At 37.4% G+C, this 27,954-nt stretch overlaps 2 protein-coding genes across 2 annotated transcripts in view; one reads left to right on the forward strand and one right to left on the reverse strand.

The window, feature by feature from the left end:
* Positions 1–5,211: 5,211 nt before the first annotated feature.
* On the forward strand, positions 5,212–15,538 carry LOC106064691 (uncharacterized). The gene is made up of 6 exons (XM_056042924.1): positions 5,212–5,372; positions 6,612–6,735; positions 11,969–12,114; positions 13,772–13,901; positions 14,237–14,387; positions 15,222–15,538. The coding sequence occupies exons 1-6, from the start codon at positions 5,315–5,317 to the stop codon at positions 15,297–15,299; spliced, it is 687 nt and encodes a 228-aa protein (XP_055898899.1). The 5' UTR covers positions 5,212–5,314; the 3' UTR covers positions 15,300–15,538.
* A 3,025-nt stretch (positions 15,539–18,563) lies between these two features.
* LOC106066034 (uncharacterized) overlaps positions 18,564–27,954 on the reverse strand; it is a 14,776-nt gene continuing 5,385 nt past the window's right edge. The window contains exons 3-6 of the mRNA XM_056042910.1: positions 24,921–24,948; positions 22,238–22,279; positions 20,408–20,482; positions 18,564–18,710 (exon numbers count right to left, since the gene is read on the reverse strand). Coding sequence (XP_055898885.1) covers positions 18,602–18,710; positions 20,408–20,482; positions 22,238–22,279; positions 24,921–24,948 — 254 coding nt within the window. The 3' untranslated portion in view covers positions 18,564–18,601. The remainder of the gene's footprint in view (positions 18,711–20,407; positions 20,483–22,237; positions 22,280–24,920; positions 24,949–27,954) is intronic.

The raw sequence follows: 27,954 nt of genomic DNA on the forward strand, positions 1-27,954 counted from the left end.
TTTCAATGGCGAAGACATTACTTGAAACAACAAAAAGCTAACCAGTTAGTCAAATAGTTGCTGGTAATCAGGGGTGGGCTGGGTGTTAACTTCGGCCCAAGCGTTACCATACAAACCGGCCCACAAGTATCGAGTCATATGATGTGAATCAGATGAATGTAACATTCTCACTAGATGATGTTCAGGTGAATGTAACATTCTCACTAGATGATGTTCAGGTGAATGTAACATTCTCACTAGGTGATGTTCAGGTGAATGTAACATTCTCACTAGATGATGTTCAGGTGAATGTAACATTCTCACTAGATGATGTTCAGGTGAATGTAACATTCTCTGTAGTTGATGTTCAGGTGAATGTAACATTCTCACTAGATGATGTTCAGGTGAATGTAACATTCTCACTAGATGATGTTCAGGTGAATGTAACATTCTCACTAGATGATGTTCAGGTGAATGTAACATTCTCACTAGATGATGTTCAGGTGAATGTAACATTCTCACTAGATGATGTTCAGGTGAATGTAACATTCTCACTAGATGATGTTCAGGTGAATGTAACATTCTCACTAGGTGCACTGGCGGATCCAGAACTTTGGAGTGGGGGGGCGATTTTTTTTCCAAACCCTAACCCTAACGCCCAGTAAACCCTAACCCTATGCATAAACGTGCGTACAGCATAAATAAATAAATATATATATATATATATATATATATATATATATATATATATATATATATATATATATATATATTCGATATATGAGAATAAAATAAGACTGTTTCTCAATCTTCGGCGAAAAAAAACAGAAAAAAACAGTCTTTCTCTTGCAAGCTTGGGGGTCTGGGAGAGCACTTTAAGCTTCTTCACTGGGGTTCGACGCCCAAAAGCGTTTTCTTGCATTTTTCTCTGCAGAAACGCATTCTTCTGACATCTACAGCTCATTATTTATCATTGGGATTCGGGGCGAAGCCCCGACGCCAAAAGCGTTTTCTTGTATTTTTCACGGCTGAAACGCATTCTTCTGACATGTACAGCTCATTATTTATTAGTGGGGTTCGGGGCGAAGCCACGACGCTAAAAGCGTTTTCTGGCATTCTTCACTGCAGAAACGCATCCTCCTGACATCTACAGCTCATTATTTATCATTGGGATTCGGGGCGAAGCCCCGACGCCAAAAGCGTTTTCTTGTATTTTTCACGGCTGAAACGCATTCTTCTGACATGTACAGCTCATTATTTATTAGTGGGGTTCGGGGCGAAGCCACGACGCTAAAAGCGTTTTCTGGCATTCTTCACTGCAGTAACGCATTCTCCTGACCTACAGCTCATTATTCATTCTATTATAAAGTGCCTTTTGAATAATGAGAAAAATATTCTAATATGAATTTATAGTCCCTTAATACATTGCAAATAAAACCGATTTGTTCTTTGAAAAGATTAGATACCCCACATATTTAGATTAAGGCCTTGAGGATCGCCGCCGAAAAAAAAATATTCGATTAATAAAATTGTAGGATAAATTGTGAGTTATAGTCCTAAATTTATTTAACTAGAAAAATATGAGATAGAGAAAAGGTTGGAAAAAGTCGACTAGGAAATGATTATCTGGCTTTTGAACTCATCTCAACCGTGACTGTTATATTGAAAAATTTCGTTTGAATTATAAAATTTCCAAAGCAAAGTCTTTCTTAAAATAGTTATGATAAATTCATGTGAAATTACACAAACTCTGTCTGGAAAGGGGAAGGGCGGTAAAATGAAAACGATTAATCCTCGCTCCTTTTTATAATTTCTGCTAATGATTGCATTTTGCATTAAAGAATAGGGGTTGGGCGACTCGATATAAGAATTTACTTTATAGCATATATAAATTATATTAGTGACAGTTTTTTTTATTTTGTAATTTCTTACTATAATACAAAAAGAAAAGGTATTGATTTGTCCGATGGGGGGAAGGGGATTGCATGTATCGCACTTCCACCTGTTTATATTATATAGATCAGTGTTTCTCAAACTTTTTTGTCTGGCGGCACAGTAAAAAAACTACAAAAATTTCGCGGCACACCACGAAGAGCAATAGTTGTTTTATAATAAAAAGAAAAAAGATTCTACCTGTTTTTAAGTATTACATTTTAATGTGAAGGGTGTGCCTGTTTTCGAGAGCTAATGCGATCTAATCGAGGCTCCAAAGTCAACAAACAAACTCGCATTTCATCGTCTTTTGTAAGAAGTCTCTCTTTTCTTAGACTTGATTTCAATCAGTACTGTAATCCAAACTGACACAATCATGAAGTTGCAAATGGAAGAATTATTTTGATTGCTTTTAAACTGATCGCAGGATATAACTTGTTGATTGAAATCCAAAACACATCCAGGCTTTTCTCGGCATAACTTGACTTAAGAACTGCATCGTTTTTTAAATCAATTAGCTGCTCTACTTCTTCAGTTGTCGGATTTGTAGCTTCATTGTTTCCAAATAGATAGCTGATCCATCCATACTCATTACTTCCAACTGTTGGGAAGTAATGCTGTAATGCCGACTGCAGGTGTGTCAAAGTGTGCAGAATTTCGGGGGTGATTTCTTTATTTGAAGCGCATTCATTGTAAGTAGGTGAAGGACGCCTTTCGCGATCTTACTTTGCCACAAAGACAATTTTTCACCAAATGACTTTCAGTTTTGAGGATGCAGTGATGATGGTTTCCGATGGTCATTGAAGACTTAAATTCAATTAATTTAATTTGTCAAATAAATCAGAGAGAAATGTCACCTTAACCCACCAGATCTCGTCATGAATAGAAAATCCGAAGTCTTTTTTTTTTCAGCCTCCAAGAATGAAATCAGCTCAGCCTTAAGTTAGACGACACGCTTTAACAGTTTTCCCCTGGAGAGCCAACGAACGTTGGTGTGATACAGGAGACATTTGTAGTCTGAATCCATTGCTTCACAAAGCTCTGAGAAAAGTCGGGATGCAAGCGGTCGAGATTTTATGAAGTTTACAACTTCAATCACTTGATCCAGAACAGACATCAAATCTTTCGGCAAAGAGCTTCTGATTCAGCCTCTGTGGTGTGTGCTTTATTGCGTTTTGCTAATAACTGAGCAACCTTTTAACTTGCAATCAATCCCTTTTCTGGCAGCTTTAGGTAGTTCGTATGTTTCTTAGCTTGTTTATTTTGTTGAGCCCTGATGTTTTCCATGTATTCCTTCGGTTGCGCTTTTACAGCTGGATGTTTTGTTCCCAAATGTCTCTTCAATTTGCTTGGAACAAGCGCCTCATTCGACAGAGTTGCATTGCAGATCAGACAGAATGGCAATGGAGATTCTTCAGTTCCCGAAGATATGAAACCATATCCGATACAATCTTCTTTGTACCTTCGTTTGGTTCCTTGCTTTTCATTTAACGCTTTCGCAGTCTCATTCTTGCTAACGTATTTCTAGATGGATAACAATGAATAACGCTTATTGATAATTTGTTATTATTAGCATACACCTAACCAATTTACATGAAACACATCGCTTAGTATTATCGTTACCAATTTAAGAACTGTTGTGCGTCTGCTAAGGCGGCCAACATTTTAGTCATTATAATAATGTATATGTAGTGGACAATTCCATAACCTGAATAGCTAACACCCCTTTCCGTCACTATGGAGCGATCCACTACTATTACTGGTCGTTTCAAATGGGGATGTCATCGCAACGTAAAATATACATTCAATAGTAGGCAGACTTGTGTAACGCTGCACGTATGGCGTTCTGAAAACTCCCGCGGCACACCAGCAAATCTTCGGCGGCACACTAGTGTGCCGCGGCACACAGTTTGAGAAACACTGATATAGATATTCGACTAATTTTGTTCACATACTATGATTTCTCCATAAAAGTAGGACCGCCCCCCCAGTCAAAGGGTTTAGATGGGAAGGGTGGTGGAGGTATTCGCTCTTCCCCTTCCAATCGGCCAACAGGTGAACGAAATTATATAAAGACCGGTTAAAATACCAATAACAAGTTTTAATCATATAGATATTTAATTGATTCTGTTAGCAAGCTGTGATTTCTACAAATAAATAAGACCGCCCCCCCACTCGAAAGTTTATGGTGGAGGAGGGGGGGCGGATTGATGCCATCGCCCCCTCCCGACCCTACCAAATCGGCCAAAATACTAGAAAAGGGGGGGGGGCGAAATAATCTAAAAATAGGTTGAAATATAAATAATTAGTATATATTATTAACATAAGTAATAAATTCGCATACAAATTGTGTGAATTCGATACTATAATTCGTCCGCCCCCCCCCCCGGGGGGGGTCGGCCGAGTGGGGGGGGGGGCGATCGCCCCTACCGCCCCCCCCCCCCCTGGATCCGCCAGTGACTAGGTGATGTTCAGGTGAATGTAACATTCTCACTAGATGATGCTTAGGTGGAACTTTTTTTTTATTTCTATATATATTAGAAATATATATATCTATAAACAGAATTAAGGACGTGTTAATAAGCTATATTTTTATAAGCTATTTTAGAAGGCAAAGCTATATCTTAATTTCTGTAAAATTTTAACATTTTCTAATCTATCCCGTTTTGTAGTTGACAACATTGAAGTTTACTTTAACATTGTGTCTCAAGACAATCTTTGTTCAATTTGTTTATGTAACATATAAGGATGTCGGACCTTTAGAAAAATGTGAAAGACTTATTGTCAGCCCTGAGAAGTAAGCATGTTGAGATTCCCTGGGGTTAAATACATAAAAAACATGTTTTAAAATAGGGGGCAGGGTGGCCGAGTGGTTAAGAGCTCGTCTTCCGAACCTGGGGTCCTGGGTTCGAATCTCAGTGGGATTTTGAATTTCGGGATTTTTAGGGCGCCCCTGAGTTCACCCAACTCTAATGGGTACCTGACTTTAGTTGGGGAAAATAAAGGCGGTTGGTCGTTGTGCTGGTCACATGACGCCCTGCTCGTTAACCGTTGGCCACAGAAACAGATAACCTTAACATCATCTTCCCCATAGATCTCAAGGTCTGAATTGGGAAACTTTTTTTATGTTTAAAAATAACTATAAATAATTATTTCATTACTAAGGTATGATACAAAATAATACACAAATATCAGTCGGACCACATAAAAAATAATAACAGATTCAAGAATACTTTTGTATTCGAAAGTAGTTTTATCGAATCGTTCAGCTGCGGATATCGATACCAACATTAATCAACAGCAGATAAAAAGGCGAAATTTCGATTGCTCCATTGAAATTCTGAGCAGAACTGAACGTAACATTGTACATTCTCGGATACAAAGGTTGTCTAGTTAAAACAAAATGTTGGCGATTGTAGGGTTTCTTATTTTTGTATCAGCCGTTTCGGCATATCCTGCTGGTGAGTTTATTATTATTATTATCATTATTATTATTATGTTAGAAATGAACGAGTAGTCATTCTCTGGCACTGCCAGGGTCGAGTTTCGTTAAAGAGAAACAAAATTCATCATAGTCCCTTTAACAGTTTCCACCGAGGAATTTTTTGATGATGTGGCAGGTCTGCAGCAGTACCGCCCTCTGACAGGCAACGAAGATGTTCCTAGGAATGTTAAGGGCCTTGAAGGTGTCTGTGAGGTCAGTTGTTATCATCCCCTCGGTTGATATAACAATGGGGTATATTGTTATTTTGGATAATTTCCATAGACGCTTAATCTCCAAGCCTAGATTCCCATATTTTCTTTGTTTTTCTATCTCAGTTTTTTTTTAAATTATGACACAGTGGTACGGCGATGTCGATAGTTGTAGCGTATTTTTTTCTTTTTTTATCAACGAACAGTAGATCATAGCGATTAGAATCCATCGTTTTGTACTTTAAAATAGGCCTTTCCCAGTATAATAGAGGATCCTAAAGACGGCTTTGCCTAAGGCTTTACACCAGGAACTACACAGTGAAGCAAATGTTCCTCTGTTCCTTATTCTTAAAACTTGAGTCTATGTCTTAGCCACAGGGCTGGCCCTAACAATGTGGGGCCCCTATGCGAAACGGATTGCGCAGTCTGGGTAGCGATAAGGATAATAAGTGAAAATTAAGAATTTTGATTAGAAAATAAATTTGTCTTTACATTACATTTTTATTAAAATGAAAGCAGACTTTTCATATTTTTTTCTTTTCAATTTTTTTATCACGCGTAGGATTGGCACTTTCCAAATTGAATGACACTCCAAAATGACAGTTTTGTCTATTTTTAACGAGATTTTTATGCGTTTTCGGGATATTTTTATAAAATCAGGAGATTTCCAGGAGCTTCTGAAAAATCTGGAGGCGCGGTTATAATGGTTTAATTTAATAATTTACACCTTGAATTACCGCAGGACCAATGAAAGTGCGGGGCCCTTTGCGGCGCATAGGTTGCAGTGGCTTAAGGCCGGTCATGCTTAGCCATAAGGTTTTTTGAAATACATATACTGCATGGCCAAAAAAACAAAAATCTTTGCTGGGCTTCCCAATCTGTTCCTGGCAGGGACCATAATAATTTCCGGCTCGGGTGTCAATGCAAGTCACTGATGTCTACGATTAATCGTAAAGTATAATTTTAAATAGCGCATACTTAGATGTGACCTGGTTCTTGGCTTACAGATCAGCCATGCAACATCTACGAGCTGAATGCGACAGACATTGTCCACCGATGTCTGGGTAACGAGACGCAGCTGTTGAATGAGCTTCTCTTACAGTGGCAGACTCCATTTGACGTCATTTGCAGGTAAGGGCGCAACACTGACGTCATGTAACGTTTGTTCTTTTTTTTTTAAAGCTTATACTAACTCTGTCTGTCTGTCTGTCTGTCTGGTAAGACTTTGAACATTTTATTTCTCCCACCATTATTGGACCAAGTTGAAACATTCAATAGCAAAGACCATACATGAGTCAATTTTTTTAAAAAAGTTAACCAATTAACTATTTTGTTTGATACCAACAAACGAAACTGACTCAGCAGTAGAGTGTTTGAAAGGCTAAGTGCGCTTGAACTTGGCTTGGCTCTGCTACCTATGAAGGGGGCTCGAGGTTCGACACCCGACTCGGGCAGAGTTCTCCTAGATACCCCAACTGAGATTGGACCAAAGCGCTCTGAGCATGCTGCTATAAGCTATAAGCCATAATTTATTTTATTTATTTTAATCAGAAGTATGACTAATTATGTGGAGTTTGACATATTTGACACGTCGTTTCTCCCACACCAATTCTCGACTCAAATTAAAACTTAAACAATTATTTATTGTACCTAACAAAACAAGAATCAATTTTTAAAAAAATAACAAATTACTCAATTAATTATTGGTAATTCATTATTTTGTTTCATATCGAAAAGGGGAAATAACTTCTACATCATTAAAATTTATAGTTGAAAATAAGGAGTTCTTCCCATACGATTTGTTTTAAAAAAAAGTGTATTTTACTTGTTTGTTCGCTACTTTGTCAGAGAACCTCTAGCTTACATTCTGTTTGATTATTTATTTTGTTATTGACTTTAGCTCCTATAACTTTACACTCTCTCCTCAAAAAAACGAGCAATTTTTTTCGTGCACAATTTATTTCAATGTTATTACTGGTGCTACTTGGCAACACGTTCTAGTCAGCTTTCATTCATTGCTAACTCTTTCTCTCCGTAATTAGTTACCACATTCTGGTGGAATCAACGTTGGTATCGTCAGTGAGGAGAGAAAGAGTTAATGATTTCATCAGAGTACATTTTATTTACGTGATTTATAAATAAGTAAAAAAATTGGCCGCCATTTTATTTTCGATTGTTTCAGATGTTTGTTTGTAAAATGTTTTACATGTTTCGGATGTTCCTTCAAAGTTGAAGATAATTACTTCCTAGTCCAAACCTCCCGCAGGACGACGGGGGATGGGAGCGGGCAGGGTTTGAACCCTGGACCATCGATAAATCTGAACGACATTCCAGCGCGCAAACCGCACGACCAGGCAGCCATCCATCCAGATGTTCGTTGTTGATCTAGATCTATTCTTTTATGTTTGACCGTTTCATTGTATGACCAGTTAGCTAAGTTGGGTCACTGCATCGTGCTAACTACGCAAATGGCTTGGCTTCCGTTCAAAATTTGACAATATTTTTAATGTATTTTTCAATATTTGAAAGTAAAAAAAAATGCAAGGAAAATAATAGCTTCCTGTTGTGTATCCTACGTGCTGCGATATTTATCATATATCTTTATTACTTAGAACTGTTGCATAATTATAACAAAATGAAATATAAATATAAAGTTTACTATATTATTTGAACACAAAGTACTTCTTCTTCTTCTTCATCGTTCTCATTGTTATGTTGGAGTGTTCATATGACTAGACCAATACATGAGATGAACTGCGCAGTGGTTTCCAAATCAGGGAGCTCTCCATATAGTTTTCTTTCTATTGGGGTGATTTGGGGCCAATGTCTTATACGGACCTCTTGGTAGAGAGAGCAGTTTTGGAGGACGTGGTCGGCGTTTTTTGGTGATACTCCACATGGGCAGATTTCACTGGTTCCAATTTTGAGCTTCCGGAACATGTGTTGTCGCATTCTGTTGTGTCCGGTCCTGAGTCGAAAGATTAGACGTTGGTCTTGTCGGGATAGCTTATAGTAAGCGTCATCTTTCTTGTGATTTGGATGGGAGCTCGTCCATTTCTCATTTATTTTATCTACAATTAATTTCTTCATTTCTTCTGGATAGAGTGCAGAGTTTATTTGTGAGTTTGTTCTCCCACTCTTGGCGAGTGTGTCAGCCTTCTCATTTCCTGCTAGTTGTATGTGAGCTGGTATCCATTGAATAACAGTTTTTTTTTGCTGTTGTGGTTGAGTACGAATACGTGTTTATACTTCCTTATTAGTTCTGGGAATACTTGAAAATCAAAAACTATTTTGTTTCTCTTTATCGTAATTTATTTAAGGTCATTGACTTTGTGACACAGAGAAGGATGTTCTTCCATTTAGTAGGTTTCCAACCTTCTAAACCAGGGGTTCTCAGCCTGTGGGTCGCGACCCCCTTGGGGGTCGATTGACGATTTGCCAGGGGTTGCCTAAGACCATCGAAAATATGGATTGTTATTGTCTATTCTTCTATTGCTGTATGTGTGTGAGCGGGGGGGGGGGGGTCGCGGCAGAGTGGGGTATTGTAAAAAGGGGTCGCCTAGCATAAAAGGTTGAGAACCGCTGTAATCTAAACAAACCTTACACCATACGTTGGTAGATTTCTTCTAAAAAAAAAAAGTATCTTCTTGTGTAGTTTAAATATGTTAAGTTTGTATAGGAATAATAACCGCAGTGTGATTTTCTTTGTCAGAGTTTCAAGATGGTCTTAGCACGAAAGCTTCTTGTCACCAATGGCCCCCAGATATTTGTACCAGCTGACTTGTTGTACTGGTATATTGTTTATCTGCAGTTCTTGTAAGCTATCGGTTGTTTTGTTCCTTCTGAAGTCTGTTAATCTTTCTTACGTTTTGTGACATTCATTACATTTCTACCACATTTCTTCACATCATTTTCTCTTCTTTATTTTTCATTTACTGTATTGTGTGGCTTAAAGAACGCCATTTTGATCTTCAGAATTTAAATGTAAACAAGGAGCTGATAGCTGTGGCGTATTTTTTAGCTGTAAATATCCCCAATGGTAGCTACACATCGGTAATGGGACGTGACTTCTATGTGGTAAAGTGTAAATCAATTTTCAGAGTCTTCACCACACACCTACAACTAGACCTAGAATCCTATACTTTTAAGCGAGCAATTCTTGTATGTATGTATGTATGTATGTATATATATATATTTATACATATATAAATTTTATTTCGAAAACGGCTCTAACGATTTAAAAAAATAAAATAAAATTTATATATATATAAATATATATACATACATACATACATACATACAAGAATTGCTCGCTTAAGAGTATAGGATATATATAAATATATATATACATACATACATACTAGAATTGCTCGCTTAAGAGTATAGGATTTTGCAATTTTTAGATACATAATCTAGAAAGATCTATGTAATCAATCTATTTAAATGTACACAAGATGATTTAAATCAACATGAATTATTTTCATCTAGGATTTTTGAAACATTATCTCAATGGAAACAAACAGGAAATGGCTTTGTAAGTCTATGATTATAACTATGTAAAACAAGATGTACATTCACACCAGACTCACTCATAATTTACTTACGAAAAGTTTTTATCAGATTGTTTCTATTTAATGATTTGATTGCCTGGGGAACAAAAGAGTTTTTGTGTCTGTCTTTGCTATCGGTGTCTTCTATCTAGACTAGATTTAGATTTCAGATTTCTAGATTAGTTCTTGGTCTAGATCCAGTGGCGTAGCATCCATGGCGCGAAGGGGTTCAATGAACCCGGGCCCACAAGCGATAGGGGCCCACAGCTGTGGCGTAGCAACCATGGCGCGAAGGCCAGTTGGAACCCACATTAGAACTTAGGAAGAACATTTGTTTGTTCATTTGAAACACTTTTAAGTAGTTTAACTCTGTTAAGAAGTTGTAAAAACATTGACTTTTAAGACACTATTACTTATATGCAGTCCTAACAGAATCAAACGTTATGACATCATTACTTTTTTTAAAGAAAAAGGTACGATCTTTAAATTGGAATGTCTTTACATTTAGTTTACTCATTTTTGTCACACAATAAATTTGTCTTATTGGCTGGAGAGGAGCCCATCAAGATGTTCTTGAACCCGGAGTACTAGTGTGATATTTACTTTTGTAGCAGGCAGTGGTTACGTCCTATGGTTCTCGCAATACTGGAGTGATATTTACTTGTGTAGCAGGCAGTGGTTACGTCCTATAGTTCTCGCAGTACTGGAGTGATATTTACTTGTGTAGCAGGCAGTGGTTACGTCGTATACATCTACAGTCTCTGGCCATCATCTAAATTAAAATTTAACTTAACACTAATAGTCCAATAATCAAACTACATGCTTACATATTACTTCCTTATGTGTCTTAAAACGAATAGATATTAATTGATAATATCGTTTTATCACGTGCTATTAAGAATGTGCACTTATAATACTGTCTCTAATTCAGTCACAAGAAGCACTGGCACTTGATTTCCAACATCAATTTGGTCCAACACCCAGCCGTGTTTTTGCCATCTCCCATTTAGCTCGAGCCTGTCACACAAGTCCTGGGTTGGATCCCCATACTAAATGAAATATAGATTTTAAATGTTTTCTTGGAGGTTCAGCGAGTACCTATTTAAATTATTCCGATAGAGGATTCCAGCGGTGGTTGATTTTGAAACCAATACGATGCCAATGCCCATACATTCTCATCGTATGACCTCAAAACCATCCATTCAAAGTTAGTTTGTTTCTTTGTTTTCTTGCGGTGGTTGATTTTGAAACCAATACGTGCAATGCCCACACATTCACATCGTATGACCTCAAAACCATCCATTCGAATTATTTTTTTCAAGTTACGATCTTTACATTGGAATGTCTTTGCATTTAGATTACTCATTTTTTGACAGGGGGGGGCCACCAAGATGTTCTTGAACCCGGGCCCACGGGTACTTGCTACGCCACTGTCTAGATCTAGATTAGTTCTAGAACTAGAATCTAAACTAGATCTAGACCATATCTAGAATTGGAATCTAGTTTAGAGCTAGATTTCTAGACTAGTTCTAGTTCTAGACTAGATCTGGATCTAGATCTAAAGTAGATCTCGATCTAGAATGTAGAATTTAAATCTAAATCTTCATTTAGCCTCTAATTAGTCTAATTTCGATTGTTGTCAAGGATATGTCAAAATTGCACACTAGAAAAGTAATTCGTTCGATTTTCATTTTCTCTTCTAGCACCTGAGATCTAAACGGGACGGACGGACGGACAGACAGACCACACAAAACAAATAGCGTCTATTCCCCTTTCGGGGGCCGCTAAAAATAGTATTAACTTTTCAATTACAGCAATCTGGATAGCGTCCCATACTTCCTCGCTTGTGTTCAAGAAGAGTTTATCAGTTGTCTCCCTTACGGTGAAGAGTTACTCGCCGTGCTGCCAGACAAAGAGAGGATGCTCTATGGACTGACATTCATCTGTGAAAATAAAGCAGGTAAAGTCCCAAACAAGGCACACACCAGTGATCCTATGTGGAGATTTTTTTTTGTTTCAGTACAGTAATTTCTATAACTTGATAGCCCTATATTTTTACAAAGCTTATATCCATTCACTCTGTCTGTCTGTCACGTTATTTTTCCCTCACCCATTCTTAGATCAAGGTGAAATTATTCACAATTATTTATTTTACCTAACGAAAACATGAATCAATTTAAAAAATTAACCATTTAGTTAAAGACTTATTTGTAGTAAGTTTTCCTTTGAGACCTTACCTTGCCATCTTTAGGCCAAATGATGAAAAAGGCATCTGTTTCTGTGGCTAACAATGTCATATGGCCAGCACAACGACCAACCGCCTTTTCTGTTCCCCAATTAATTGAGTAGGGTGGACTCAGAGTCTCAGTGGCGCCCTGAAGATGCCTATATTGAAAATACCAGTCTTCACCAGGATTCGAACCTGGGACCCCCCCCCTTTAGGGTTTGGAAGCCAAGTTCTTACCACTCAGTTTTGGTTTGTCTTGTTATATGAGAATGTGTTAGCACCTTTTAGCACTATAGAATCGAAGTCTTCCTTTGTAGCTACATTTATGTTTTCTGTAGTTGGCAACATTGAAATTCCATTTAGCGTCATACACATTGTTTAGTTTCTCTGTAGTAATGAATTACTAAATCACCGAGGCCAGGAAATCGCTTGTCTACCGGAACTTAAACCCTGACATAGCTGTTCGAGCTTACACCTAGTACCATCTGTCTTGATTCACCAGGGACAGGCGCTCTGGTCATTCTGTATACACTGCTATTAGTCTAAGGCTGCTTGTGTCTTTTGACGACACTTCTTTTAGTCGACACTTGTTTCAGACAATATTCGTATAAGACGACACTTATTTCAGATGACACTTATTTCAGAGGACACTTGTTTCAGACGACTGTTGATTCAGATGAAAATTGTTTCAGATGACAATTGCTTCAGGCGACAATTGTTTCAGATGACACTTATTTCTGGTGACATTTATTTCAAGATGACACTTGTTTTAGATTACACATGTTTTAAGTGACACTTATTTCGGGGGACAATTGTTTCAGATGACACTTGTTTTAGATTACACATGTTTTAAATGACACTTACTTCGGGTGACAATTGTTTCAGATGACACTTGTTTTAGATTACACATGTTTTAAATGACACTTACTTCAGGTGACAATTATTTCAAATGACACTTGTTTTAGATTACACATGTTTTAAATGACACTTATTTCGGGTGACAATTGTTTCAGATGACACTTGCTTTAGATTACACATGTTTTAAATGACACTTATTTCGGGTGACAATTGTTTCAGATGACACTTGCTTTAGATTACACATGTTTTAAATGACACTTATTTCGGGTGACAATTGTTTCAGATGACACTTGCTTTAGATTACACATGTTTTAAATGACACTTATTTCGGGTGACAATTGTTTCAGATGACACTTGTTTTAGATTACACATGTTTTAAATGACACTTATTTCGGGTGACAATTGTTTCAGACGACAACTGTTTCAGTTGAACCTCACTTCAGATGACATTTATTTCAGATGACACTTATTTCAGACGACTATTGTTTCAGGTGACACTTGTTTCAGACGAGCCGTTTCTTGTCTTCCTCAGAGCTTGTTGACAACGAGTGCATGAAAGAGACTGAAAGAGAACACACGCAGTGTCTGGTCAGCAAGATGTACGGTCTGAAAAATGTTTTGGGGGAACCGAGCAAACGAAATATACAAACAGCTTTGTGCAGGTAAGGGAGATCATTTGAATTGTTGAGATTTGTTATCCTTGGTTAAGGGAGATAATTTGAATAGACAGTGAAAACTTTTTTTTTCTTAGGTAAGGGAGATAAATTGAGTAAATAAAAAGATTTATTTTTTTTTTGGAATGGATATCTAGGATCTTTCAGTAGCATCTCAGTTCCATTGCTAAGATCCTACTCTCTAGTTCTGCAACCTTCTAAGAATTTGGCCTTGGCCTGGGAGCGCATCGACGGCTATGCTTTTGTTTTTTTCCAGATAGTTTTGAGGTTTGCATGTGCTGCTGCAGAATTAATGTGGCTTATTGTGTTTTAATTTTTTTCAGCATGGTTGAAATACAGAAATCTTGTTCTAAGCTATTTCATGGTAACTGCACTGAAGATGCCCTGAACCTCGCCGACGAGGCATACGACAGGCTGCTCAGGCTCGACCACTGCACTGCCAGCAACACGATCGTAATAGAGGATGAGAAACATGTAAGTGAAGTTTCCCGTTCAGACCTTGTGGTCTATAGGGCTGATGATGGAAAGGTCATCTGTTCCTGTGGCCTACGGTTAACGAGGGTGTCTTGTGGCCAGCACGACGACCTACCACCTTTACTTTTTCCCAACTAATGTCAGGTGCCCATTAGAGCTTGGTGGAAGATCCTGAGCTTAAAAATCACAGTCTTCACCAAGATTCAAACCAGAGGCCTCCGGTTAAGAGGCCAAGTGCTTTAACACTCAGCCACTGCGCCTCCATGTAAGACTTTTAGACAATCGATATTCTTCTTTTGCAAGGGTGTGGTGGCTGAGTGGTAAAGCACTTTTGAATGGAAGGTACCTGGTTTGATTCTCCTGAAGACTGGGATATTTTGAGCTTTGGGATGTTGCTCCTTCACAACTCAGCCACCGTGCCCCACACCCTTGTCGTGAGACTGTCCAATTCTACTCTTTATCATTGGTGTTTGAGATGCCCAATTTACAACCTGCTGGCCATGAGTTGCCCATGACGCGGTTCTATCTACCCGGCCCCTCCTTTCCATTGAATTTGAATCTAAATTTTTACTGTTTTGGAGGCCTGGAACAAACGTGTCGGGAATGTATATGAACCCAGCCCGGATACACTTAAACACCAAACCACAGGAGCTTGGTAGAGTGGACCATTGAGTAGTATTGTTTTAAGTAGGCTACCCTAAGGAAAATCAACTACTGTTTTTGTATTAACATATTTTAAAGCTTTAAAATGTATCACTTATGTAGTTTATTAGACTTCTAATTTCGATACATGAAATACTTTCACTGCATCCATATCAATATTCTGTGTTTCAGTTGGTGACTCTGTTACTTCGTAGCATGCTGCTTCCGTCCAGGACACAAGGCCATCGCTCAAAGCAATTTTTCGTTTAATATATTAATATTTAAAAAATTCACAATTCTTCTGCTTTCAACATTCTCTTCCACTTTCTCACCTCCGCTCTCTTTCCCATTTGCATTCATTTCTTTTTCCTCTTTCAATGTCCTTCTCCTCTCTCATGTTGTTCTCTGTGATACATTAATGTCAGAATATAGGTTTTATTTGTATGACCGTGGTATCTGCAGTCTGTAATAAAAAATGTTCACTTCTAATAAATGTTGATGTATTCGTTTATGGTTTTCAGATTTTGTTTATTTTAGATTTAGACATTTGGTATTCTCCTTGTTGAAGACAAAAGTATGCTTTAGTACAGGGACGGCTAACCATGTGAAACAATTGCTTCAGTTTCACTACTACATTCAGATGCGCCACTTCAAATATTTGGTTTATTATTCACATAATTTATGAACAATGTCAGTAGTTTAACATTTTTTTTATATATATTGTAATAACTCTCGGCTAGGTACTCAACGAAAAGGCATGCAACTCAACACAGTTTAACAGGAAATAAATAGTTGTGTTTATTCACTAGGGTAAACACATAACATCCTTCAGCTTCCTCAGAGTCTTACTACTAAGTATATCAGTCCTTTGCTACTTAACCCGAATGTGGACCAACGACAGCCTTCCCAGCTTCGCTCCAGGTCCCTACTACAACCTTTAGGCAGCACAAAAGTTGGCCTCTTAGTTTCCCAAACATTCAGACTCTTCACAATCCCTGATGTACTGTTCTTCTCTCCATTCTAGTGTCTTCCTGTTTACATTCATTAGTGCGCTAGTGCGCACCTCAAGCACTGGTGCAAGGCAGGGTTACAACAATATATATATATATATATATATATATATATATATATATATATATATATATATATATATATATATATATATATATATATATATATAGGTGGGGGGTGACAAGTGACTTGCGCTGGAATTTGGATTAAAGTGAGGAGGATTCGCGCAACACGTCGACCTCGCTCTCTCGCCCTAAAGCCCATCCTTTTCCGGAAGCAAAATTTGGTCAAGACATCCGGGGACAAGTTTGGGTGCAGTGGATGACCAGAGACTTTCTGTGTGTCTTGTCCTGCTCTTGAGTGCTCCACAGCACTGTGCTGATACTTGCCTTTTTGTCCGATTAGTCTAGTTTTGTGACGTTACGCACAGGCCGCCAAGTCCAGACTTCACATGTAGATATTTAACTAGCACTGGCGATTTTTTTTATGTGCTTTGCTTTCACTAAATCTGTAATATTATGATTTAATCTAGTGAACTTATTTAAAATGTTGAAACTGTCATCAATTTTTTAAAATAACCAAAGTAGGTTACATATATATTAGCGAGAAAAAAAGCCAATGCTAACAATTACATTGGATCAGAATACACTGTATTTTTTGGCCTGATTAAGTTTTATAAACCTTTCTGTCAATTTGGTCGTCATAATAGCTAGTAAGTTAAATTCCTGTGGAACTTTTTTTTTGTCTGAAATCGGTTATTATCATTTATTTTGTGCAGAGACATGCTTTTTTCTTGATTTTTTTTCTCGGGGTGAAATGAGCCACTTTTGGCGAATGCGCCATAGGTTGGCCACCCCTGCTTTAGTACATCTATAATTCTATATCTATACAAGTGCTACGCAACAAATTAACATAATATAATATTCGAAGCCGTGAATTAGTGTAACTGTTACAATGGAATGTCACGGCCTCCTCTCTCTTTCTCTCTCTTTCTCTTTCTCTCTCTTTCTCTTTCTCTCTCTTTCTCTTTCTCTCCCTTTCTCTTTTGCTCTCTGGAATCTCCATTGTTTTCTACTTGAACAACGTCATTTCTCGCCAATAAACTTTTGACGTGATTTGGAAAGACCCGCTTCAGAATGCGCCCCCAACACATACACGCTCTCATAATTTCGCCCCGTTAATTTTAGTAGCACTTTTATCCATTGGATTTTATTCATTATAATCGTTTATTGGAACCCATATGATAGTATTGAAATAACAACCGATCTAGATTTATCCTTGCAATGCTATTAGAATTAGATGTTGTTTTTTTGTTGTTGTTTTTTTTTTTGGGGGGGGGGCGTTGACAGTGTCAAAAAGTAACATTACTAACTCTCACCTCTCTCTGTCTCTCTACCACTGTCTCTCTCTTTCTCTCAATATCTCTATGTCTCTCTCTCTCTGTCTCTCTACCACTGTCTCTCTCTTTCAATATTTCTCTGTCTCTCTCTCTCTATTTCTCTGTTCCTCTCTCTGTCTTTCTCTCTCTTTCTCTCTCTCTCTCTCTTTCTCTCTGTCTCTCTCTCTTTCTCTCTCTCTCTCTTTCTCTCTCTCTTTCTCTCTCTCTGTCTCTCTCTCTCTATTTCTCTGTTCCTCTCTCAGTCTTTCTCTCTCTTTCTCTCTCTCTTTCTCTCTGTCTCTCTCTCTCTTTCTCTCTTTTTTCTCTCTCTCTGTCTCTCTCTATATTTCTCTGTTCCTCTCTCAGTCTTTCTCTCTCTCTCTCTATTTGTTTAGACCGTGTTTAAAAGGAAGTGGAAATGACTAAAAGGGGGGGGGGGAATTAAGGAAACGATTTGATAGAGCGGAGATTTAGAGTTTAATTTGGAGATCCCACTGGAACTGACAAGTCATATATTTTATTAGTTGTGACATTAGATCTAGCATTAATTGGCATTAATTTGTCGCTAGGCTTGAAAGAAGATATTCATTTGATACAGTTTTATTTTGTATATTCTGTATATTACAGTGATTCCCAGTTTTTGAATTAAAGTCCTGTATTTGAATTAAAAGGATCTTCGTTTATTGAATCTGTAAGACATATTTAGATCTAGAGATCTAGAGATATTCTGTATATTACAGTGATTCCCAGTTTTTGAATTAAAGTCCTGTATTTGAATTAAAAGGATCTTCGTTTATTGAATCTGTAAGACATATTTAGATCTAGAGATATTCTGTATATTACAGTGATTCCCAGTTTTTGAATTAAAGTCCTGTATTTGAATTAAAAGGATCTTCGTTTATTGAATCTGTAAGACATATTTAGATCTAGAGATCTAGAGATATTCTGTATATTACAGTGATTCCCAGTTTTTGAATTAAAGTCCTGTATTTGAATTAAAAGGATCTTAGTTAATTGTATCTCTAAGACATATTTAGATCTAGAGATCTAGAGATAGATCGAAGGAACATCTTGTAACATCTGACATCTTAGCAAGAGCGCTGTGATACTAAACACCACAAAAAATAAATTCACACAAGTCAAAGTTTGTTTGTACAATGTGATTGACTTCTTTGTGTTCAGATTAAGAATAATGACGAATAGGTTCCTGTGGTACCTCGTATACTTTGCATTCAAATACCCACGACTTGAGAACCCCTTTTGATTTGTCCATAATACGGTAGATCTCTCTTCTAGAAAAAAAGAGTAAATAGTTTGTAATATTTAAGACATGACTAAATATTTTTTGTGAAAATCCTTGACAAAAAAAACGATGCTTATCTAAAGGTGAAGAACTCTGTCCTTAAAACTATACCTATCAATAATGTACAAGCTATTCTCCTTATTATATGTCAAAGAAAATAATTAATTCCCAATAATTAATTGACTAATTGTTATTTTTTATTGGTTCATGTTTTGTTAGGTGCAATGCATAATTGTTTAATGTATGAACTTGATCAGAGAACGCGTGAGGGAGAAATAGCGTTAAACAATTATTTAAGGGGACCTAAACCCAACAAAGTTAGCCAAATCTGTGAATACTGGAGCATTAGTTTTTCCTTGTTGGTATTTAGCAGTGTAATAAATTTCTAATAAATAATTGAATAATTTGTTACTTTTTAAAATTGATTTGTCTTTCCATAGGAGAAATAACGTGTACACACTTTTTATCAGAAAGAGACAGAGTGAATTGATATAAGCTTTGTAAAAATTTAAATATCCAAATCTAATACAAAATCTGAAACATCACATTTTTATACTTCAATATCGAAGGTATTCATTTCAGAAACAATGAAGCATTCAAATCGGTTACATGTAAGATGTAAGTCATAAAAAATCTAAAACTGCAAAATACGAATTATCAAAATCTTGAACACTTGAAAAATACGATACATTAATATCTGAGGTTAAAAAAAACAATAAGTAAAGTATTTTTATATGAGGAATTCTTTGGAGGCATAGACCTTTGTTTATTATTGAGATATGAGCTTTACTGTGTGTCATATGACATGAGCGTATCACCAAGCTTGTGATTTGAAGGTTATAGTTCTAATTAATGATTTTTCTGGGTCTTTTGAAGTTTGAATAGAATCTTTCATCACAATTCTGCTTAACATCCGCTAGTCCTGAATCAGAGGCATACACATGTATGAATTGTGGCAAAGTCTGCCGTTCTAGAATTGGCTTGATTAGCCACACCAGATTCTGCCCCGTCTCAAGATTAAGCCAAAACCAGTGACTCATTAGGGCGCATCCATTGGAGACAAAAGGAGCCATATATATTTTTTTTCACGTTCCTTTGAAGGCAGCTCAAGTGGAGTGAGTTTAGTTTTCTCTCTTGCTTTGTGTTGGTAGTCCACGACTCACTGCCGTACAGTAGCGTGCTAAGAAGGCATGTCTTGTAGACCTCCATATTGGTCGCTGTGGTGAGCTTCGGGTTTTCCCGAACTCTTGGTCGGAGCCTAACGAGCACTTGTAGAAGAAAACATCAAAAACAAAAGATGGGGGGGGGGGGCTGGATTGATTACACTTTGCGCAAAGCACCAACTAGCACCACAAGACTGGCGTTGAAGTGGAACCCACAAGACAGGAGAAAGGGCGTCCTAGAAGCACCAGGCGACGTGAACTGGAGGCACTTTAAAGTTACACCTGGAACAAGATGAAAAGAATGGTCCAGGACAGGGAACTGTTGGACAGGGAACTGTTGGACAGGGAACTGTTGGACAGGGAACTGTTGGACAGGGAACTGTTGGACAGGGAACAATGGAGATTTGATTGTTGGCGGCCCGTACTCCTATAAGGGTGGCGGGCTGTGAATTTCCATTCTATGTGTCATAAAGATAGACATTGTCTTCTGATTTGCTTGTGAACGGTAAAACAGGATACTTACGATCGACACTTTAAATTACCGCAGCACGATGCATCAAAATAGCATCGTTCGTCTAGTTTTCTGCATGGCGGAGGCCTAAAAATAACAAAAAAACATGGTTACAAAGATAGTTTGTGTGGACACGCAAACTCAAAGTCGGCCCCAGAAGTGGTCCACCTAGAGTCTTCACCAGGATTCGTACACGGGACTTCCTGTTCCAAGTGCTTTACCCCTCAGCCACAGCATCTCCATATATTCATTTAGCGTACGCTTATATCTTTTAAAATAATAATTATTAACCTTATCCATACATTCAAAATTAATAACATGTTAAATTGTAATAAAGAGAAACTAAAAAAGATTTACTTTTCTAAAAAAATTAGATAAATTGGCAGCACGAAAAAAAAAATTCATTAAGCTACAATTGTGTACAGACGACAATACTTTCCCCTTTGCAAATAAAAATTGATATCTTCATTGTCATTTGTCATACAAACTAGACATTGATCTATCTAGATCTAGACCTAGTTTTAGATCTAAATCTAGATTAAAGGTGTTATAATAAATGAAAAACTGTCATGGAATCCACATATTGATGAAACTATAAAAAAAAAATCATTTTAAGCCAATCTTCCTGTATGCAAATATTCTCTATGTATTTTAAATTTACGAGGGGGGTGGCTAAGTGGAGATGTAGATAGTAAAGCTGTTAGTTTAGAGTTTCGTTTTTCTTGTTCTGTGACATTTATTTCATTACTCTACCTTTTAAAGACTTCCCCTTCCCGCCCTGTCACAAGCCAAGTGGACAAGAAGATAAGCCTTACCTTAAACCTTATTTACCAAGAAAGTTTTCAACTGGGATAATGTCATTCCCTCGTTTATTCTACCAATACTAAAAAAAGGAAACAAACTTAGGAAAATTCTTGTAACGTCACAATGTGATTAAACTGACTTGTCACTGTCAGAGATTCTTCTCAAGGCTAAAGACAAAAAAAAAAGAATGGAGAAAAACGGTCGACTGATTATGGGTCGCTCCCCAACGGCTCAACAGACTAAAAGTGAAGGTGAGATGGTCTCTTACGGTCAATAACTGAGTAAATATCACCGTTTGGCTTTTTTTTTTTAATCTGTCAAGAACAAGTTTTCAGTTACCTCCGTCACCCTTGTCTTATTCTAATGTTTAAATACTTTTAGGAATCGGTAAGTTTACCACGAGAAAAAGACCCAATAATCAAGTCGTGAAGATAATGGTCAGGAACAAATTCTTGCACCACCCATGCACAACATAGATTCTGAACAAATAAGATGGAGAGTGAGGTGCCAGGAAATCGTTATTGTAGACGCCTTGGCTGGCTTGGACATGCACACCAAATACCACAAGCAACATCCACAAAGGTATGGTTATCTAAGAAATGACGGGAGAGTTGCAGTAGTAGACGCCTTTTCTGGCTTGGACATGCACACCAAAATACCACATGGTCAACTTCCTCAAGCAGAAAGGAGGGATCCCTCAAGGAGGACAAACAAAAAGGAGGGGCCCACAGTGAAGGCAAGCACAAAGGAGGGGCCCTCATGGTAAAGAGCTTGGCTTTCGAACCATGAACCGTTGGTCCCGGGTTCGAATCCTGGTGAAGACGGGGATTTTTTAGTTTTAGAATCTTTGAGCGCCTCTGAGTCCACCCAGTTCTAATAAGTACCTGACATTAGTTGGGGAAATGTAGGCGGTTGGTTGTTGTGCTGGCCACATGACACCCTCGTTAACCGTGGGCCACAGAAGCATCTGTCTGAAAGAGGAACTTAACGTTTTAGTCATGACTAGTAAATAGCTTTGATGTAGAAACTGCAACTTACTCATCTGGTGCTGATGGAGGTATTATAAATATTCTTTTCAATCTAAAACAAACAAAAAAACGTTCGTCATTTTAAACAAAAGTATTCGTACTTTTAATAAATAATTTATAAGTTTACATTACAAAACAGAATCTGGCATTTATCTTGGAAAATCCGTTAATTAAAATGAAGTACAGAAGATAAAGAGGCTGGAAGAGATTGAAGTACAGAAGATAAAGAGGCTAGAAGAGATTGAAGTACAGAAGATAAAGAGGCTGGAAGAGATTGAAGTACAGATGATAAAGAGGCTGGAAGAGATTGAAGTACAGAAGACAAAGAGGCTGGAAGAGATTGAAGTACAGAAGACAAAGAGGCTGGAAGAGATTTAAGTACAGAAGACAAAGAGGCTGGAAGAGATTGAAGTACAGAAGACAAAGAGGCTGGAAGAGATTGAAGTACAGAAGATAAAGAGGCTGGAAGAGATTGAAGTACAGAAGACAAAGAGGCTGGAAGAGATTGAAGTACAGAAGACAAAGAGGCTGTTAGAGATTAAAGTACAGAAGACAAAGAGGCTGGAAGAGATTTAAGTACATAAGACAAAGAGGCTGGAAGAGATTGAAGTACAGAAGACAAAGAGGCTGGAAGAGATTGAAGTACAGAAGATAAAGAGGCTGGAAGAGATTGAAGTACAGAAGATAAAGAGGCTGGAAGAGATTGAAGTACAGATGATAAAGAGGCTGGAAGAGATTGAAGTACAGAAGACAAAGAGGCTGGAAGAGATTGAAGTACAGAAGACAAAGAGGCTGGAAGAGATTGAAGTACAGAAGATAAAGAGGCTGGAAGAGATTGAAGTACAGAAGACAAAGAGGCTGGAAGAGATTGAAGTACAGAAGACAAAGAGGCTGTTAGAGATTAAAGTACAGAAGACAAAGAGGCTGGAAGAGATTGAAGTACAGAAGACAAAGAGGCTGGAAGAGATTGAAGTACAGAAGATAAAGAGGCTGGAGGAGATTGAAGTACAGAAGATAAAGAGGCTGGAAGAGATTGAAGTACAGATGATAAAGAGGCTGGAAGAGATTGAAGTACAGAAGACAAAGAGGCTGGAAGAGATTGAAGTACAGAAGACAAAGAGGCTGGAAGAGATTGAAGTACAGAAGACAAAGAGGCTGGAAGAGATTTAAGTACAGAAGACAAAGAGGCTGGAAGAGATTGAAGTACAGAAGACAAAGAGGCTGGAAGAGATTGAAGTACAGAAGATAAAGAGGCTGGAAGAGATTGAAGTACAGAAGACAAAGAGGCTGGAAGAGATTGAAGTACAGAAGACAAAGAGGCTGTTAGAGATTAAAGTACAGAAGACAAAGAGGCTGGAAGAGATTTAAGTACAGAAGACAAAGAGGCTGGAAGAGATTGAAGTACAGAAGACAAAGAGGCTGGAAGAGATTGAAGTACAGAAGATAAAGAGGCTGGAAGAGATTGAAGTACAGAAGACAAAGAGGCTGGAAGAGATTGAAGTACAGAAGACAAAGAGGCTGTTAGAGATTAAAGTACAGAATATAAAGGCATTGTAAAAGATGAACAGTACAGTACAAAGGATAAATGAGTTTGAAGAGTGTGAAGTGTATTTGTATTTCAGTTTTCAATTATCATGAAGCTTTTCTTTCGAAATAGCCAAAGCATTTCCAACATTTTTATGCCCCCAAATTTTTTTTCAACTTTATATCTGGTACTGGAAAGCGTATGCAATAGTTCTTCTCGCCCTAAATTAAACAAAAAAAAAATCCTGAACACTCAAAATGTATGTTTAAAATGCCTGAAATACTAAACATTTTCTTAACATCCTATGTGACCTATTAAACGACCAAAGTCGTATTCTTCATTTGGTTAATTTATCAATAAAAAACAAATCTGGACACGTCATCTGGATTCCTTCGTCCACTCCGACGTAACTTATATTTATATAGTTTAGTTATACTCCGTTCATCAATCTTAGACGTAACTTATATTTATATAGTTTAGTTATACTCCGTTCATCAATCTTTCAACACGTTTTAAATAATCACATGTTTACAGGGCCAGCCCTAACAAATGAGGGGCCCTATGCGAAATGCATTGCGCGGGGCCTAGTCTGGTTAGGGTTAAGGATAATAAGTCAAAAATTAAGCTTTTCATTTTACAAAATAAATGTGTCTTTGTAAATTAAGGGGCCCTGCCAGGTGCGGGGACCCAATTAGGAGCAATCGGTCTAAGACCGACCCTAATGGTGCCCTTTTTTTTATTAAATGAAAGCTGACAACGCCGGGTTTTGTTTTTTTTTATCGCCCGTAGGATTGGCATTTACCATATTGGATGAAACCCCTAAAATACAATTTTACCTATTTTATTTTTAAGGAGATTTTTATGAGTTTCAAGGTGGTATTAATAATTTCAGGAGATTTCTAGGACTTGTTCGTATATTTTGCAATTTTAGGAGATTTCCAGGAGCTCAGTAAATCAGAAGGCCGCGGGAACCCATTAAAGTTAAAATGGTTTAATTTAATAATGCACACACAGAATTAGCGCGCGGCCTATGAAAGACATCATATAGGAATAGTAGTTTGTGGACTCTACTGAAATGACGCGTGTGTGTGTCTGTGCGAGTGATTATATGAATGTGTGTGTCTGTGATTAGATGAGTGATTTTGCGTAAGAGTGTGGTGGTGTTGACCTTTGACTTGGAAGCTCTTCTGTGATTCCTGAAAGAAACAAAAAAAGAGAGCAGAGTAAAATTATTTAGTACAGCACGCAATATACAAGCACACACATCAGGGTCGGTCTTAGACCGATTGCTCCAAATTGGGTCCCCGCACCTGGCAGGGGCCCCTTAACTTACATTTAGCATATCACTATAAGTCATGGCTATTGTCACAGGCTATTAGAGATGTAGGATTTTAAGGTTTAACTTATTTAGTGTATCATACGATTAACTTCATTAACTCACTGGCGCCTACCATACTCCTTGCTTCCTATGCATTTTTTTTTTAATAAACGTTGATATAATGATTTAATTAATAGTTATAGTTGTTTGAGTTTAAAATTTAGAAGAGAGGCCCCGCAAGCATCTATTATATCGGGCTCCGCTATTTGTAAGGCCGGCCCTGGGCGCCATGCACATGAAAAGATGGAAACTTGTTTTCGACGAGCATCAGTTTTAGGCGAGACTTTAGGTAAGGGAGAGAATGTACACAATTAGACAAAAATGGTCTACAGAACTACATTGATGTAGTAATGAATCATCTTCACATTTAAAGAGTATTCAGATGTTACAGCAGAGTGTTTATTAATTATTTAGAATAATGAGACCTGTTTCTTGATGTCAAAATTATAGTATAAATAAATTCAGTTTTCAAGTCCTTATTTGGGAAATAGAAAAGTTGAAAGAAAATAAAAATGGATTTGTGTAAAGCAGAAGTCCTTTGTTCTATTAGGAGAATATGTATGTCAAAGCCTCAAACTTGATTAAACTTTATCAGCACACAGGTTCTACAATATTTGGTAGAGCTGTATTGATAAATAGTTTGGTCATTCCAAAGATTGTCTATTTAGCTAACATTACAGAGCCACCTCCAAAATTCATAAACAAGCTGAACAAGTTAATTAGAAGCTTTATATTTAAAAACACTATTAGGAGCATTAAGCACACTACACTCATTCAAAACAAAGAGGATGGGGGGATAAACTTGCAAGATGTTAAAACAAAAATACATTCGCTAAGGCTAAAATTTGTAGGTCAAGTAGTTAGAAACCCAACAAACTTTCCCTTGACTATTTACTATTATGGTTTAAGACTAAGTAGTCTTCTTCCAATACACAATGATACTCCTCACTATTTTGGTACAGTCACTCATCCATTTTACAGATCTATTTCAAGAATTTTACCTGGTAATGAACATTTAATACACAACAAAACCAAAGAATCATACACAACACTTAAAAAGCTGTTACATGAAAGCCTAGTGAATAGGATTAAGTGGGGAAGAGTTCTTGGGGTGACAGAATTCGAGGACACATTCATAAACCTACATAGCAGACATATCCCACCAAAAGCCAGAGAGATTAGTTATAGACTTATCTTTGGGATGACCCCTACAGTTAGAAGACGGGCAAATGACCGTGAATGTATATTATGCCATCTTGAAAATGCTGATAATGAGAAACATATGTATTTGGAATGTCCATTATTCCTTCAAGTTAGAAGTACTGTAAGGGACCCATTGGAAGCAAACTGTGGCAATTAAGTAAATGTTAACTTGTCTATTATTTTAAACAATCTGCCAAAACTAAAAAATAAAATGATACATAACTTTAACTTGATTATTGTTTCCGAATACAGGAATCTTGTTTGGGCTAGCTGGCTCAAATGTCTACATAATAATAAGGTGTTTGATCCTAATCACTTAGAATTAACATTTAGAAAAATAATGGACTTTAGGGTAGAGAATTATCTAGTTTGATTTTCATATACCTGTACAATGCTCATGTAGTTTTCCAGAAATAGTGTGTTGGGGGTCAGGGATATCTGATATTGTGTTGATTGTTCTGGAGTAGAGGATACTTGTATCACTGGTGGATCCAGGGGGGGGCGGTAGGGGCGATCGCCCCCCCCACTCGACCGACCCCCCCCCCCCCGAAGGGGGGGGCGGACGAATTTTAGTATAGAATTCACACAATTTGTATACAAATTTATTACTTATGTTAATAATATATACTAATTATTTATATTTCAACCTTCTTTTTTTATTATTTCGCCCCCTCCTCTAGTATGTTGACCGATTTGGTGGGGTCGGGAGGGGGCAATGGTATCAATCCCGCCCCCCCATACACTTTCGAGTGGGGGGGCGGTCCAATTTATTTGTAGAAATCACAGCTTGCTAACAGAATCAATTAAATATCTATATGATTAAAACTTGTTATTAATATTTTAACCGATCTTTATATTATGTCGTTCCCTGTTTACCGTTTGGGGGTGGGGGGGGGGCGAATACCTCTACTGCCCTTCTCACCTAAACCATTTGAGTGGGGGGGGGGGGGGGCGGTCCTACTTTTATGGAGAAATCATAGTTGAAATCATAGTTTGTGAACAAAATTAGTTGAATTAATCTATAAATTTTATATTATGTCGCTCCCTTTCTGGTATCTTGGTCGATTCGGTGGGGTTGGGGGGAGGGCGATTGCATGTACTGCCCTTCCCACTCTAGCCCTCTTAGTGGGGGGGGGGTCGTATTTTTATGGAGAATCATAGTTTGTGAACAAAATTAGTTGAATATCTATATAATATAAACTACGTATTGATATGTGAACCCATTGTATATTATGTCGTACCATACTCTAATCTCAAATTTTATCATTAGTAAATTTAAATGAAAAAGGGTTGCACCAGGTGGGAAGGGCGATATATGCAATTGCATTTCCCCCATCGGACAAACCAATACTTTTTCTTTTAGTATTATAGTTTAGAATTTACAAAATGTAAAAAGTCTGCCACTACTATAATTTATATATACTATAAATTAAATTCTTATATCGAGTCGCCCTACTTTTTTTTTTATTCTTTAATGCCAAATGCAATCTTTAGCAGAAATTATTAAAGGAGCGAGGATTAATCGTTTTCATTCTACCGCCCCTCCCATTTCCAGAGTTTATGTAATTTCACATGAATTTATCATAATTATTTTAAGAAAGACTTTGCATTGGAAAAGTTA

Source organism: Biomphalaria glabrata, chromosome 9 (genome assembly GCF_947242115.1).
Source record: "Biomphalaria glabrata chromosome 9, xgBioGlab47.1, whole genome shotgun sequence".
Classification (NCBI taxonomy): Eukaryota; Metazoa; Mollusca; class Gastropoda; family Planorbidae; genus Biomphalaria; species Biomphalaria glabrata.